Source organism: Zingiber officinale, chromosome 8A, assembly GCF_018446385.1.
Source record: "Zingiber officinale cultivar Zhangliang chromosome 8A, Zo_v1.1, whole genome shotgun sequence".
Taxonomy (NCBI): domain Eukaryota; kingdom Viridiplantae; phylum Streptophyta; class Magnoliopsida; order Zingiberales; family Zingiberaceae; genus Zingiber; species Zingiber officinale.
The window spans coordinates 1,982,503-1,999,996 of NC_056000.1; the positions used below are offsets into that span (position 1 = coordinate 1,982,503).

The 17,494-nt window shown below is 38.9% G+C and overlaps 2 protein-coding genes across 4 annotated transcripts; one reads left to right on the forward strand and one right to left on the reverse strand.

Annotated features, from left to right (window-relative positions):
* Positions 1-330: 330 nt before the first annotated feature.
* Positions 331-9,434, forward strand: LOC122011822 (lipid phosphate phosphatase 2-like). 3 transcript variants are annotated; one of them, XM_042568213.1, is made up of 9 exons: positions 331-457; positions 531-652; positions 2,442-2,663; positions 2,756-2,843; positions 2,939-3,048; positions 3,126-3,219; positions 8,457-8,645; positions 8,745-8,804; positions 8,957-9,434. In XM_042568213.1, the coding sequence occupies exons 3-9, from the start codon at positions 2,448-2,450 to the stop codon at positions 9,145-9,147; spliced, it is 948 nt and encodes a 315-aa protein (XP_042424147.1). In that variant the 5' UTR covers positions 331-457; positions 531-652; positions 2,442-2,447; the 3' UTR covers positions 9,148-9,434. The 3 variants fall into 3 exon arrangements, with proteins under 3 accessions (XP_042424147.1, XP_042424146.1, XP_042424145.1); XM_042568212.1 differs by lacking the exon at positions 331-457 and having other exon boundaries at positions 464-652; positions 2,442-2,515; positions 2,588-2,663; XM_042568211.1 differs by lacking the exon at positions 331-457 and having other exon boundaries at positions 464-652.
* A 1,784-nt stretch (positions 9,435-11,218) lies between these two features.
* Positions 11,219-13,443, reverse strand: LOC122011823. Its single transcript, XM_042568215.1, has one exon. The coding sequence runs from the start codon at positions 13,293-13,295 to the stop codon at positions 11,460-11,462; it is 1,836 nt and encodes a 611-aa protein (XP_042424149.1). The 5' UTR covers positions 13,296-13,443; the 3' UTR covers positions 11,219-11,459.
* Between the last annotated feature and the right edge of the window lie 4,051 nt (positions 13,444-17,494).

A 17,494-nucleotide genomic window follows, 5' to 3' on the forward strand; every position in this document is an offset into this window, starting at 1 on the left:
AGGTAGTTTACTTCAACCTAAATACTTGACAAGTTAAATGATTCTGGACAAATAATTGAAAATTAAGCTGAAAAATAAAGTGTACAAAACTACTTCTGGACAATTTAAATTTTCGATGTATTTTATAACTTTGGAAAATATAATTTGATGTCGTTAATTTGTCTATGAAGTTGTTTTGTCAAACAATTTAATATAATGAAATTGAGAATTTTGTTTCATAATTTTTTAATAATAATTTACCTATTTTTTTTATAAAAGTTCATCAACATGTTTCATGATGAAGCTTGATTATTAAGCGTTTTGGTAAAATAACTAGATAACTTTTTAGAAATTCTAGTCACTAGAAATACAAACAATTATAGAAATTCCAGTTTCATTCACTAAAAATAGCCAATTTTTCTTCAGACCCACTGCCACTAGGTTTTGTTCGATGCTTTTGCAGCAAACATGATGTGACGTATGGTCTTTCTCATTCCGCGTCGCTTTTACAATTGCTTGATAACTCATCTGTTTCGATAAGATGCTTGCAGTTGCCGACACGGACGAGGACGAGGACGAGGACGAGGACGCGGGTTTACTTACGGAAGGTCTTCAGCTTCCGCTGCTTCCACAGACGGAGAGTACATCTTCTCCGATACGGCAAAGGAAATCTGTAAGATAATGAATCAGCGACCTTTCCGCATCCTCTTTGGTGTTTCCTTAAATTTGACTTCTATGTCGGGGAATTTTCTTCAAGTAAACAGTTGTCCTTCTAGATCTCGCTTTGTTAGGCGCATTGACCTTAAGAAGTAACAAATGAATGGAAAGTATGGACTTACAATGAGTCCTCGTTTAGGCCCTCTTTTTCTTGTGTCAATAACTGTCAAAATTGTGACTTCACCCTTTTTCTCCTGACGGATGTAATTTCTCCCCAGATGGACGTAATTTCTCTCTGTCCTACTTCCGCTGGTTCTGGTCTTCTTTGGCTTAATTGGTTCTTGAGTGTTGATTAGATAATTCTAGAAAAGAAAAGTCAAAATTTTGGAGTTTTCTGTAAGCCCAATTTTAGGACTAAACTATTTTAGGTTTCTCTTGTGCTTGCTCTGTCCAAAAAGATGCACCGAGTGGATTTTCTAATCTTAAGCAGGCATTCAATTTCAAACTAATTATCTTCGTCCATCCATGCTGCTCGCCCTAATCTGGTATAATTTGGCGTCATAAACGCATACGTTGATTGACAATGAAATCTTCCAGTCATAGCTCTTAGGAGGGAAATGGATACGGAATTTCCATGAAATTAAAATCAAGGTGTGTCACATGTAAAGAGCCATAGCTTTTCTGAATACGGTTATGTGTCAAATATAAATATCCTGTGTAGTTTCTGTAAATAAATTATAAAATGAATCGACTGTTCATTGGGTTACTGCAGATGTATGTTGCATTGAGCTTAAGAAACAAAGCATAAGTATAGTAATCTGCAGTTTATTTAGCCTAACAGGAAATTCATGCTTGTTTCTTCACAACTTAGTGCACATAATAGTATTTTTTTTTCCCATTATAGCTGCTGCTTGGACCATAGCTCTCAGGGAAGCAATAAAAGCTATTGGTTCAAGAAGCATCATATGTTCTTCCTGGGAAAAACTACACATCATGTGCCACATACATATCATTTGAATTCATGTCATTCTTCGTACATTACCCTATTGGGCACGTAAAATAGATAGCTAGGGAATTATGTGATACATTGTTCACTGTAATCATGCATCTCTACTGATCCTCCACACCTGATATTCATGGGCAAAGCCATATATACTGGAGGAACTAATATTACACATCGGTTCATAGAAACAATTATGCAGTGGGAATTATTAATACTCCACTTGTAAATAATAAAACCTTCCATTATGTCGCACTCTTTTTCTTCCTCATAAATAGATCATAGTATTGATTGACCTTTAGCTTTGACACATAATGTCAGTAGTCCTGGTCAAGAGATGAAGAATAACCATTGGTAGGAAATGTTTTTATCATTGTAAATAGGTGCAGAAACTTCAGTGCGCATATTTCTTGCAGATGTAACAATCTTAGATACTCTTTGGGCATCGTATTGACTCAATAAAGTTGATCAAGAGTTAAATTTCATACTTGTATCATTAACAGTGACAAGAGTGACATAAGTATTCATTATTAATTATATGGATCATTATATTGATTTCTGCGCCGTCAGTTTTATTAAGCTTATGTTGTTGCACTAGTCATTAAATTCTCTATGGTGTTTCTTGTTCAAGTGCTTATCAGTTTTTTCATGATGTTTTCATATCTGTGTCTCTAATTGCAATTTTTTTAATCCGAAAATAGATGAACTTACCTACATCTGTACTTACATTTAACAACTGTTAAAAATAGATAAATGCAAATTCAAGAATCATTACAGTGTAATTCTTTATCTATGTATCTTTCAGGTGAAAATGCCAGATATACAGCTAGAATCTCACACATTGAGATCCCATGGAACCCAAGTTGCAAGATTTCACATGCATGATTGGATCATACTCATCCTCCTTGCTGTAATAGATGGTTGTTTGAATATAATAGAACCCTTTCACAGGTTTGTTGGACAAGGCATGATGACAGATCTGATGTATCCGTTGAAAGGCAATACTGTTCCATTTTGGGCTGTTCCGGTACATTTAGTTGTCTTTTCTTAAGTGTTCTCCCTTATTTATTACTATTTAGTTTCACATTGATATATTTTGTAATAATATCTTTTTGGCAGGTGATTGCAATTCTATTGCCTTTTGCAATTATTATCGCAATTTATATCAAAAAGCAGAATGTGTATGATTTACACAATGCAATCTTGGGTATGCTTAATTTCTCTTTTTTGATAGTGATAATCAGTTTTGTTTGATAATAAGTTACTGGCATTCTTTGAGTTGATTGGTACATTTATATTCAGGTTTGTTCTTTTCTGTGCTTATAACTGGAGTTTTAACTGATGCAATTAAGGATGCTGTTGGTCGGCCAAGGCCTGATTTTTTTTGGCGTTGTTTTCCTGATGGAAATCCTGTGAGTCTGGAATTTAAAATTTCACATAAATCATCATTTTGTCAAACAGGGTTGTGTACTTGTCTATTCATATACAGCTATATGATAACAAAACAACTGGTGTCATATGCCATGGGGACAAAAGTGTTATCAAAGAAGGGCACAAGAGTTTTCCAAGTGGGCACTCATCATGTAAGCATCAATAACCTCTTACTCAAATGTTATCACTTTTTGCTGTATTGACAACTATCATACATTGTTCTAAGTGCTGCAATGGTTTTAAGTTTAATATGGTCCAACTTACCCACTCGAAATGTCATTTCTTGTGAGCTATCAATATCACTTGTAAATAAAAAATTAATCACATTCTCTCATGGTTGGTGCATTTGATCTTCTAAAATTTAGGCTCATTAACTGAAATCATATGTATTTGTCATTGTAATAACCAGCCAAGTACGAAAACTAACCCACTTGACAGGTCCAACTATTTCCAAAATGCTTAAGATCAAGTTAATACCAATTCAGCCATTATAACCGTATAAATTCCTTTCATTAGCTCACAACGTGCCATGGGAGAATAAATTGGGATGCCATATCTTCACCGCTAAGGTTTGACATCCCTATCAAGTTCAAAGTCTGACTCCAGGCCAAAATCATCCCAAGATTCCCAGGATTGTTTGTTATGCTCAAACTTTTAATTCATTTACAATCTTAGCTACACCACACACGAAGCTCTTTGCAATCAGAAACCTATCATTTCTTAGGCTTTGGTTTGCTTTGATAGCAATTGTAAGAATCTTATTGAAATTAGGAAACTGGTTCAATAACTTGAATGCTCCAATGACTCCAATCATTCTAAAAAAAGTTTGAGCATAAGTGTTGATATGGGGAAATAATAGGGCCTCCACGTAGCGTTAGATATCTGTCTATGTGGATAGAGAAGTATAAAAGGGACCAGCTTAAACCCAGCCAACCGGGACGAAGATTGCTTAGCCGATTGGTGCGAAGACAACTCAACCGGGGCGAAGGTCACTCCCGATCGGCTGAAGAATCGCTCAACCGACCAGGACGAGAAATCTCTCGGCTGACCGGGGCGAGAATCTCTGAATCAACCGGGACAAAGATTGCTTAGCTGATCGGAGCAAAGACAACTCAGCCGATCAGGGCGAGGATCGCTCCATCTTAAATGATCATTCATGGCTAATCCCGAGCAGTTAGGCCTCTGAGGTGAATGGTCCTGACAGGCTGATAATTCATCGAGATACAGTAGTATTCAAGAGGTTGAAGATGAATGGTCGAGGGCATTTAATGATCATTAGGTGTTGATAATCGTTAGGTATTAATGATAAAACATTAATAACCATTAAAACACCAGGAAGGGGAAACAGTAGCAAAAGGGAATACTCCATCTGCATTTATTACAGCTTCATTAAATATGAGGAAGAAGTATTGCTCCTATTTGCGATTAATGCAGCAATATCATTAAACAGGAGAAAATGGAGGGTCACTGAGAATGATATAAAATGATATGTCAAGTACGAAGGAAGTAAGTTTAATCACATCTCTAAATTCCTCTACTATTCTTATTCCTTTTTCTACCACTGCTTCTGACTTGAGCGTCGAAGTGGGAACGTCGGGGCAATCCTAGCGCCCTTCTAACCCTCCATGCTTGTCTTGAGTTTTGGCCATTCCCCAGGGGCTCCGGAGAATGGTGGTTCCTCCCTTCAGCCTCTTTGGTGGTTCCAAGCAGCAGCAGCAGTCCAGATCATTGCCACATCACTGGTGATCTCTCTAAAAGTCTTGGCGGAACAAGTGTATAAAACTTTATCAGGCCACATATACCCACCAGGGGGTGTCCCAATTGTTGGAGTGTATACTGAAAGCCTAAGCTTTGTAAACATTCATTATGAATAAAGAATCACATTTGGTCTAATTATCTACATTTGTTTGTAGTTGTTCATTTAATTTATATTGTAGATAACATAGTATGTGGTGTCACATACAGAAGATGATGTTATCAGTACCTTATAAATTATAAACAGTAGCTCACGACCAGAATGGAAAGGAACAAACCATTAGAAGGTCGTAGTGTAATTAGGTATTAGTTTATCTTGACTATATAATTACACTAGTACACTCAGAGTGTATTGAGTAGGACCATTCGAGGTCGTTCCTTTTATACTGACTTTATAAAGGAACAAAGACCTCAGTTATTATGGAAGTGTGTGCTCTTAATCCTAATATAATAACAAGCACATATATTTGATATTTATTTCTTTAATTTATCAATGGGTGAGATTTAGTTCGATGAATCAATAAACCCGATAAGTTGGGAAATGCTATCACTTATAGTGTGTTGTTGATTATAGAAGGAAACTGTGTCCTAGAGATACTAGGTTGATAATGTCCCCAAGAGGAGCTCATAAGGATTGTCATGTTAAACCCTGCAGGTGGACTTAGTCCGACATGACGATAAAGTTGAGTGGTACTACTCTTGGCCTTAGACATTAATTAAATGAGTTGTCGATAACTCACTTAATTAGTGGACATTCGATATCTTAAACACAGGGAGACTAACACACTCATAATAAGAAGGAGCCCAAAATGTAATTTGGGATTGGTGCGGTAGTTCGATGATAGTTCTCTAGTGGAATGAATTATCGTTGATAAAATTAAGTTGTGTGTTCGAGGCGAACACGGGATGTAATTTTATCGGAGACCAAAACCAATTCCTCCTCTCGGTCCCTATCGTAGCCTCTTATTTATAAGTACTATACCCACCTATACCCACCTTCTATACCCACTAAGGGCCAAGCTAGCTTGGGAATCAAGCTAGGCCGGCCTAAGTATGGTTTAGGGTGGCCGACCCAAGTAGGGCCGGCCAAATAAAATTAAAAAGAAATTTAATTTTAATTTTATTATTATGTGGAAGATATATTTTAAAGAGAATTAAAATTAAAATATCTCTCTTGTAAAAGATCTACAAAAGATTAAAGAAAGAGATTAGATCTCTTTCCTTATTTATAGATTGGAAGAGATGTTTTATTTTCTCTTTAAAATTATTCACATGTTAATAAAATTAAAATTATAGATATTTCCTTTTATTAACCATGAAGAGATTTTAAAGAGAAATTTTATTTTTAAAATTTCCGGAAACAAATTAGGAAGTTTTAATTGTTGATTAAAACTTGTCCTCTTTGTATTCCGATGATGTGGCTGGCCATCACAAATTAATTGGGAAATTTTATTTTATTTCTCTCAATTAAATCATGTCAAGGAAATTAAGGAAAATTTATTGTAATTAAATTTCCTAATTTACCTAGGCCAAGGAATATAAAAGAAGGGGTGAGGTGCCTTCAAGAGACACAACATCTATTTTTCCTCTCCTCTTTTGTTCCTTGGTGTGGCGGCCAACCTCTCCATCTCTTCCTCTTGTGGTGGCCGAACCTACCCTCTTTTGGAGCTCTTGTGGTGGCCGGATACTACTCGGAGAAGAAGAAGAAGAAGGAGAAAGCTAGCATCTCTTGGAGCTTGGTTAGTATTTTGGTTTTCTCCTTGGTGAAGCTTTTCTTTTGTGGCCGAACCTTGCTTGGAGGAGAAGAAGGTGGTTGGTGGTTTCTCATCTTGGAAGATCGTTGCCCACACAACGTCCGAGGTTAGAAGAGGAATACGGTAGAAGATCAAGAGGTTTTTCTACAAGGTATAACTAGTAATTTCTATTTCCGCATCATGCTAGTTATTTATGGAAATAATACCAAATACAAGAGGCTTACGTTCTAGTATTTCGAATATGTTTTTCAAGTTGTGTTCTTTTGTTTCTTTCTTTTCCTTGTGATTTGATTGTTCTCTTTGGTTAACCTAAAGTTATTTTAGGAAATTAAATATTAGCTTTCTATTAAAGGTTTTGTCTAGTCGGTGGTGGTTGCTCCCATATCCAAGAAGGCCATGTGCCTCGCCACGTCAGTACTGGGAACCTTTTATGGAAATTAATATTTAATGGAATTAATAACTTAAGGAGACTTGGGTCGAACGTGTTAAGTTCCGCAGGAGATCCAAGTCAAAACCTAAAAGAACAAATAGATTAAGTTTTGGATCAAACGTATTAAGTTCCGCAGGAGATCCAAAATTTAATTTAAAAGAACACATGGTAGCTAGGAAAAGGTTCAGACCTTTGTACAAAATTTTTGTACAGTGGAACCTATAGGCTTTCCGAGTAGCAACCAACACCAATCTCCCCCAACATAAGTTTGGCAGTGTCATCAAAATTCAAAGTCTTATTCATAGCTAAGAACCATTCCAATGGCAGCCCTACCAGTGCATTCAAATCTTTCCAGCTGTTACACTTCACCATGCTTTGGACAAGTATTTTCTAAAATGATTTGCAACAATCTCGCCAAATTAGCAAATGAACCCTCATACTTGATAGGTCAAACTGCTAGCCCAAAAATACTTGAGCTCAATTTCATAGTAGCAATTAGCTCAAAACTCCTGTACAAAAGAAATTCTATATATGAGACTAAATTGAGTTGTTAGAATCATAGATGAAGTGTTCTCATACAACAATTCTTGGGCAGAATGATAAGGATATTTCCTTTTATTAGTTATCTATAAGAGTGACAGCTTTCTAACTGTGTGATTGTAGTACTTCAGGAGTAAAATGCCTGTTCTTGGTACTCAAGAAACTGAGAAGTTTTAATCTAGTTATGTTTATGCAATATAGATATCTTCTCAGCTCTTATCTTATCCAATGTTTTGCAAGAACATAATTTTTTTAGTTCTTATGGAAAGTTTTTTTCCAATTTACACAAGAAATGGCATGGTCTTATATCAGATCTACAGGCGACTGATGCTAGAGTTTATTCAGATGATCAATGTCAAGATCTGCAGCATAATAGGATTGAGAAAATGAAACTTGATCAATCTTGTATTTCTATTATGGTTATAAAAACGTATAATTAATAGTATATTCCTATCCAGCATGCAAAGGAGTTCTTCCACCATCTGCAAAACACATAAATCCACTGATTCTGTAATTCAATCAATCAGAAAAAAAACTAAGGACTCAAGTACATCTCCTAATGTCATGTTGTATTTAACACACGACTCATTCTAGCATTATTTTTACTGTATTCTGATACATTACTTAATACAAGACTAATTGGCTATTTACTTGCATGGTATTTTTTTTTTTTCCATTGAGTCAAATGACTGACTTTTCTACTGACCAGATCATTCTGTTTCAGAGTTTCTCAATCAGAATGTCCTAACTGTTAGTCCTTTCCTCAGTATGGACTAAAGCAAATGCATGCAAAATTTTTGTGGACATGATTTGACACGAGTGCTGAAACGTAGCCAACATTAGATAATTTGTGATATTTTTATAGGAATTTGGTGGTTCTGTCATGCAACATTCTTTATGTTTTTTGCAGGGTCTTTTGCAGGTCTAGGCTTTTTATCTTGGTACCTTGCAGGGAAAATTAAGGTTTTTGACCATAGGGGTCATATTGCAAAACTGTGCATTGTACTTCTCCCACTGTTGTGTGCAGCTCTTATTGCAATTTCTCGAGTTGATGACTATTGGCACCATTGGCAAGATGTCTTTGCAGGAGGTTTTCTCGGTATGTTTTAAAATCAAGTTAATTTTCATATCACAGTGTCTATATGTTTGTCAATGGATGTCTTATGTGTGCCTATGACCAATTGTTTGTCATTAATAGGTTTGGTAATTGCTTCATTTTGTTATCTGCAATTCTTCCCCCCTCCTTATGATATCGATGGTACGTTCCTTTACCTGTTCAGGTATATGCCTTGAGTGTTTTTTTCCCCTTAAAAATCTAATAATGATCGTGTTGAACATGGAGTTGGTAAGATCTCATTATGATGTATCTTTCTTCTTAAACCATATTAACGGCTAACCTTTTTCTTCCAGGTTGGTTTCCTCATGCATATTTGCATGCCATGGCTGATATTAGAAGCAGTACACAGACAACTACAAACCCTCTGCAGTCGCGGCCTTTGGAGATAGAGACGGTCTATGTTTCATCTGGAGTTCAGCATGTAGCCCAGATGAGTGATGCCAATTTAAGTCTCGATACAATGGAAGCTGGTAGATGGCATTGACTCTCAAGTTTGGATGCTGCTGAGATTTAGCGTAGATTTTTACGTGCCAGAAAGATTTCAAATATTGGGATCCCTTGATCGTTAGCAACATGTCTCCTCCTAGATACGCCTGTGACATTTGTTTTTAGCCTCGTTTTTTTCTTCTTTTCTTTCCTGCCATTCACGTCATTTTGATGTTTCATGTATTTTGGATTCTAAGGTTTTCAACTCAGATAAAACAGTGCAAAACTTTGTCTGTATTTTAGCACTTGCAGTTTGCTTAAGTTGGTCAAATTCAATTGTGTTCATACTGTTTCGCATCAGAAAGTTCCCTTGATTCTCAAGTTTCGCCAAGTTTGTCAATTATATTAATTGCATGCATTCTTTACACTAATTTTAGTTTGCCTCAAATCAGTAATGCTTGATGTTTATTTAGCGCAAGGAGTATCATATTTTTCATCCATTCGACTTATGATAAATTGAATTAACGAAGTCTTCTGTTCGATGTTCAGTCAGCCTCCCCAGGAAATTGTGCTTTTGATTATATAATTGTGTAGCCTGAAAAGTTCATGCAGCAGTGATGCTGAGAAAGGAGCAACTCTAATGCTCCAAAAAAGATTTCCAAGTTCTGCAATGCCAAGGAGGTAGGCGGCATGCTTCTTAGCGTTCCATTGCCAAGCAAAATGGTGATTTTGTTCATCCCCACCTCCCTCGTTATTGGTCTCATCGTGAGATGAAGTGAGATAAAAAGAAACCACCAACTAATCTGATAGTGAGATAAAAATAAACCACCAACTAATCTGAAAAAAAAAACAAAAGACAATTTTGCTCATCCCAAATAGTTTAGTCAGGAAGATAAATATTCCCGAGAATCTTCCTATGCCCAATTCAATAAATCTACCATTTGAGTACGAATTGCACTACACCAGTGGGGACAAAGAAGCCACCAAATTGATGCAAAAATATGATAATGTTTACGTCAAGCGCTCCTCATCGCCAGTCTTACAATCTTATGATGAAATGAAGGAAGGTAAATCAAATACCGACCGACCCTCTAAGTGGGAGAGTTATTTGTCACAGCTATAACTCAAATTCTTACCATTAATATAATATAGGCTTCCCACTTGACTACTAACCCAGTTTGCAGGCAAAGAAGCGACCAACTTAGCAAGTGGTCAAATTTCCAAGCACAAAGCTGCTCACATTTGTCATCAACAACTTTTAAATCTTTGTGCATGATTATATCTTTCTTGATATGAAATTAAGAGTGTCAATTTGGAAGAGTCAGATATATTCAGATTAGATTAGCGATCGGTTATCCAAAAAAAAAATCACCCGAGTCTGATCTAAATCGAACTCAATCTGAAAATCTTAAATCCAAATTCAAACCCGGATAATCCTATTTTTTTATTATTTTCTATAATTTTTCACTTTTATCATAATATTTTATCATTGTTATATGTTAGGTAAATAAAATTTAATTTAATCTTAAAAAAAAACTTCTAAATCCTAAATCCACGCCCTCCTCATCACCACCTCGATTCCCTCTCCGGATCACCTCTTCGCGGTCACCAACCTCCTCCGATCATATGCCTCCCACAACAACCTTCCTTCTGCCCGCCACCTGCTCGACCTGAGTCCCAACAGGACGACACTCCTCTGTAATTCCATCATACGAGCACACGCACGCCTCCGCCAATTCCCAGTTGCCTACGCCCTCTTCAACCAAATGTGTCAAAGCCTCGGCATCGGGCGGAGAATTGTGATGCCAATGGAGCCGATATGATCCATGCATTTGTTTTCCGTAATGGCCTTGGCTTGTCTCCGATTTCATGGTCAGCCCTTATATATCTGCTCTCTCGCAAGCAGGAAAATAATCTAAGGAAGCTCTAACGTTGCTTGGAGAAATGACAAGTTCGGGTAAAAGGCCAGAGAGGAAACAATACTCCAACGTTGCTTCAGAACAATACTCTTATCATTTAAAGTTCTACGCAATGCAAGAAGTAGCCTTTGTATCATCCTGACCAGTATCTCAACTAGGAAGAAGGGAAGAAGAGTACAAGTATCACATTAAGCTTCCTACTGTATCAAATAAAAACATAAGAGTAAACATGATGAATTTGATTAGGACAGCAACCACTGATCAATAAATGATAAATCTATTAACCAACAAAAAGACATAGCAAAATAATCAAGATGGCGATGGGGGAAATATAAAAGGATACAGATCAATTATGCTCACACGACAAGAATTCCAACAAGTACCTGAAAAGCATACGCAAGCGCGAATAATATCTGCATACTCCTCAGCCTCCATTCCTGCTCAAGTGGTGCTAGCATGTGTTGATACCATCCTTACAATCCCTCGTCAAGTTGTTGAACGTCTCTACTCGATTTTTTGCTCTATACAGCACCTCAGTGTCCACTGCCACCCTCATGTACCCATCAAACTCAACAGGCCGCCCATTGTTGAGAGACATTGTCTCGTTATACCATTCGCTTGCGCTCCCCCATAAATCCTTGTAATCGTCAAGCAAATGCACCTTGTAGTGCGATCGCAGCTTATCAAAATAGTTGTAGAATGGTTCGTTTGTGGCAATGTAGAGGTTTCTCCATTCACGAATCATCTTTGTTAGCTTCTGCGCAAGAGCCTCGGGGGAGGTATCTGTGTCCAGATTGGGCCAGAGCTGCTTGTTCCTGGCCTTCTCTCCCCTGATCACATGGACAGCGTCGTAGTCCCAATCCATTCTTCCTGCGATCTGCGACACAATGTTCATCAGTCGCTTGGATTTCCAAATGGAATGCCATGGCCGCTGGATGAACTTAGCGGCGCTCCCCTCGCATACACGGTACCAGTAATTCTCGGGCTCGGCCCCCTCGAATTGCCTCCAGATGATAGCGCTCTTGTCCTTCTGGAGCTGCATTGGAGTGACCTTGTAGGTGGGCACCTTTCGGACCGTGATCTTTCCGCCGCGCTTTTGGCCGGAGGCCTTCTCCCACCGTCGCCAGTCTCTCAAGAATTCACTCTCCTCCACCACCGAAGCTGACTCCTTGAGGTGCTCGAAATCGAAGTAGTATCTAAAATCCTTGCTCTCATCGTTCCGCCCACTGGGATTGTACGTGGCGGGCAGGCAAATGTTGAGATCCAGCACGAACGTTCGATTCAAGAACTGGGCCTCGCCGAGGCCGCAGAGGAAACTCCACAAGTACTGATTCATCCCCTTGCAGTAGTCGCCGCCGCGCGTGTAGTAGAGATACTTGCCCTTTCGGAAATCCGACTCCGATCCGAGAGTCGGGATGGTGTCATTGATCTCGGCGTCCGGGATCTGGGTGGGTGGGGCAGGGGAAGAGGAGCGGCGAGGAGAAGGAAGGGGCTTAGGGGCTGCATTGGAACCGGAGTGGAACTTCCCGGCAGAGACGACCACGTAGCTGCAGTTGTCGGCGATGGCGAGGTGGAACCGGCGGTAGTCCCGGTACCGACGCCACGACTTCTCGCGTCGGTTGCGGAAGCGCCAGGAGGCGTCGCACTCCCCGGTGACAGATCCCGGGACGGATTTCTCGTAGTTGAGAAAGATGATGGAGCGGCGGAAGACCCGGGCGTTGAACCGTCGGATAGCAGCCAATGCGCGCGGGTCAGAGCAGTTGATTGGGGCGTCGGACTTGCAGTCGGGGGAGGGTGGCGGAAGCGTAGGGACGAGGGCGGAGGTGGCGTTATCGGCCGCATCAGGGGTAGAAGCGTTGTCGGCGGGATCTGGGGTGGAAACGTTGTCGGCGTCATCTGGGGTGGAAGCGTTGTCAGCGGGGTCAGAAGAAGCGGTGGCGATGTCGGAGGTATCAGTAGAGTTGTCGGAAGCATCGGGCGAGGCTGTGGCGTTCTTGGGGGAGGGGGAAGGGGCAAGGTCTTCGCCGGTCCGGAGGACGGAGTCGTCAGTGCGGAAGGTGGCGTTGGGGAGGGTGGCAGCTAGGGACTTGGAGATGATTGCTTTGGGGGAGTCGAACCATGGGTCAGGGGGCTGGTAGGTGATGGCGACAACGGTGAAGACGAGGACGAAGAGGACGAAGGCGGAGAAGCAGACATTGCCGAGCACCTTGATCGCCTTCTGGCTCAGCGGCAGCTCCCGCACCGCCGCCCTGCCCACGAGTGCATCTCCTTCGCCTGGATCCTTCATGATTATCTCGAGATCCAGAAGGAGGAGGCCGGGATTTGAAGGCGGTGGCGGCTGGCGGTGGGTGGAGAGGAGATCTCAAAAGAGTGAAGCTGATGGCGAAGCGCCAGCGACCTGCTGCGGTGGCCGATTCACCTATATTTGTTCCGTGTCTAAACCAGACAGGCTACAGGGACTTATAGGCTCAAGCCAAGCATAACAGACATCCTCTGGTCGCACCCCGGTCTAATGCAGTAATAAGTGGATATAATAACCCCATCTATTAGTGATAGATGGATTCAATGACCCCATTGATTAAATAGGTAGAGATCATTAAATTTCATTTATCATTACTCCTGATCTAGGAGCGGACTAGACCAGAGGATCTCACTTGAAGTGGAGCAAAGATCTTCTAGTCCGCATTTAGCATACCAAGGCCTTGGTCTAATACAGTGATAGATGGATTCAATAGCCTCCACCTATTAAATAAATGGAGATCAATAAATCTCGGGCAGGGATCCTCTAATCCCGAATCCCTGTACCAACCCTGGTCCTTTGCTCATTCATTAATTGGATGAGTTGAATCTCACCTGTTTAACAGATGGGGTCTAAGTCACTCATCTAATGAATGAATAGAGCCTCTTTCGGTCCAGAAAATTCTGGACCAGAGGATCTGGCCTCATAAATCTCACCTATAATTGCCCCTCATCAAGGAACGGACCAAGGCAAGCAGGACCAAAGGATCCTGCTTGAAGCGGAGCAAAGATCCTCTAATCTGCATTTAGTAAATTAGGCTCTAGTTCAATACAGTGATAGGTGGATTAAATGACCTCCATCTGCTAAATAGGTGAGGATCATTAAATCTCGCCTATCAGTGTCTCTGGTCCAGGAGCGAATTAGGACAAGTGGGACTAGAGAATCCTGTCTGAAGCAGAGTAGAGATCTTTTGATCCATATTTAGCGGACTAAAATCCTGATCCAATAAGTGATAGATAAATTTAGAGCTGTTAGACGGATCAACCCATGGTGGAGTGGGTTAACCATTTGGTGGGACGGGGTGGGACAATCCGTCAACTTGGCGGGTTGGAAAAATTTTCAACCCAACCCAATCTAAAACAGGTTGGGGGTTTGACGGGCCAACCCGCGGGTCTATCAAATTTTTTTTAAAAAAAATAAAAAAACATTTCATATCTTCAACGTTTTACTTCAGAAAGATTTTATCAATCAAATGTATTCATAAACATGTATTTTAAATATAAATGGACATAAACAAGTACTCACGTTGAATGAAAAGTATTATTTTTATTTCAAAATTATAACAAAGAAAGATAATAAATTGACATAAAATTTAACTTACATGTGCTTTTCAATCCGCGGGCTAACCTAAGTCCGTCACGGGCCGACCCGCGTGGGTCGCGGACCTAAGTGGGTCGGCTCACGGTGGACTTAGGTTGATAAAATTCTAACCCAATCTACTTAAATTATTTGATGAAACGGATCAATCCGATGAACCTAACCTAAATTAACGAGATAAATTCAATGATCTCCATCTACTAAATAAATAAGTTAGGATAATTGAATCGGCCTCTAGTCCAAGAATAGATTAGGACAGACAAAAGCGTTCTCGAAGTCTTACTCGATCTACAATTGCTGATCGTGAGAGAAGCAATTGGCTGTCCCGAGGTAACATTGCAGCGGCAAGACGTTTTTTCTCTCACATTTGTAAGGTGCTTGATCAGAGGAAACGACAGTGAAGAATAGAAAAGGGATTAAAATTTTAAAAGTGAGTATTTGAATGGACAATTATTTAATAAAATGGAAGGAATAAAAATTTAAGGGTGTGTTTGGTTTGTATTATTTTTATTTTTATTTTTTGAAAAACGTGCATTTTCTAGAAAATAGAAAATGATTTTTTATCATTTTCTGTTTTTCTAGAAAATAATAGCCAATTTTTTAGAAAACGCGCACGAAAAACGCAAATCAAATACCGTTTTTCAGAAAATGTGCATTTTTCAGAAAATGAAAATGAAAAACGCACGTACCAAACGCCCCCTAACATTCTTATTTTCCATTTCTATCATTCTGATTCTCATTACGATCCCTTTTCGTGAATCAAGAAGCCCCTCAGCCTTCGTACTGTCCATTTCTGATTTATTTTAAGGCCAATGTAAAATTTCTATTAAATCGGATTCAGCATAAAGCATAAAACATAAAGCATAAATTAAATCAATTAAAAAATAGAAAAAATTACTAAAAACAATTAGTTTATGTTTTATATATATTTATATATATATATAACGGACAAGACAAATTTATTATTATTATTATTATAAAAATCTTTTTTAAAAAAAAAATTAAATTGGAAGATTAGGCTTGGAGGTGGTGATATACCAAATTTTTAATAAATGAAAATTTTAATATAATATAAATTTTGTAAAATTTTAGTATCATACTAGATTTTATATTAATATTAAAAATTTTAATATAATATTACAATATATTAAAATTTTTAATATACCAATAATATTGATATATTTTCAAGTATATTAGGCTCCAATTTTAGTAAAATATTTTTTAAAATTTGGCTTAAATTTTGTTTTCCAATTGACTCATCTGGAACCATGTCTTACAATCTCATTCATCCATTCTTTACTTGCTTTCGAGCTCAACCACACATCAAATCTGATCCAGTAATCTAACCATATCTGTCTAATAATCAAGCGTCGTTGGTTGCTCAGTGCGACCTCAAAGAATATTTAAGGCCTCTATATAAACAGTGAGCACACCCTATTTGTCCTTGTTGAGACGGCTTTTGCTCATTGCTTCATCGCTGTCCGCAGTCGCCATCATGGGTAGTGTAAATGCTAATAAATTGAGCTCTATGTATTTAATATCATGCATTTGAATATATAGTAACTTAGGCAGGTAAAAAATTGAGTGAAAGATATAACGAATGAGAAATATGGTACAAAAATTGAGTCGACGGACTCGATGCATTCGAAGGACGAGGAGTTACGGAAGAGTATACCGGTGGAGCAAGAAGGGCACGCGTGTCACTTCCGAGGGACGAGAAACCGAAGCGAAAGGCTGCTCGAGGAGAAAACCAGAGTTAGATTCGGATGAATACACCTTTGGAAGGTCGGAGTATCACCCAAGTGACCAGAGAAGAAGCCAGCGACTGGAGAAGGCGTCGGATAGTCAACACCTGGCTGACTGATCCGGGCGCCCAAACTATTGGGGCACTCTAGAGTTAGGGGGTGAATAGTTCGTCTCGCTTCATCGATGGTGATTTGCAGTGGAAAATATAACACAAGTTCCTCAAATGTCAACTCCAATGATTTATTTGGTATCCACCTCAAGAAAATGTAACAAATCCAAGAATTCACTCGGAACACACTATCCATTATGAAATACACTCCTTATCGGACCAATCCGGAGATAGAGAAACCTTGTACAACTCAAGAACAAGAAAATACGACTCGAAATAAAGAAACAAATATAAATACAAATCGAAACACGACTCAACACTTTGAGCCTTTAATCCCTTAAGCTTGAGCGCCTCTTAAAGGTGGGAAATACAACAGCACTTTGTCTCCCAAAACTTTCAAGAACTGGCGGAGAGGAGCGTGTAAGTGTTGTTACGTTTGAACCTCGACGTCACCTTTATATTCCGTGATTTAAGGCTTCCAAATGATTGAGTCTGCTCCTAATGGATTTGTCACGTTAGATCTAATCGATCCCGGTCATCCAAACCTCACATCCTGTGCAACGATCAAAGACAAACAAAGGAAAATTGGCTTACTCTACAGTGATGAGCATGAGTTTTTGGAATGGTGTGACACTTTGTTTGAAAATATTTGCTCCTTTGGTAAGAGTTCTTCGATTGGTAGATGGAGATAGAAAGTCATTGATGGGGTTTCTATACGACAAGCTTCTTCAAGCTAAAGAATATATCAAGGTGGCTCTGAACAACGTGGAATCAAATTATCAGCCTATCATAGCTATTATTGAGTCAAAAATGAAGGATAGACTTGATATATCATTGCATACCACTACTTTTTTGTTGAATCCTTATTTTTACTATAAAGATAGTTCTATTGCTCTTTATGAGGAGGTCACGACGGGGATTTTTGAATGCATGAAAACTTTGCATGTCAATGAGTTAGATCTACAAGATACAATTATTAACAAAAAATTCCCAAAATATAAAGATAAGACTGGGT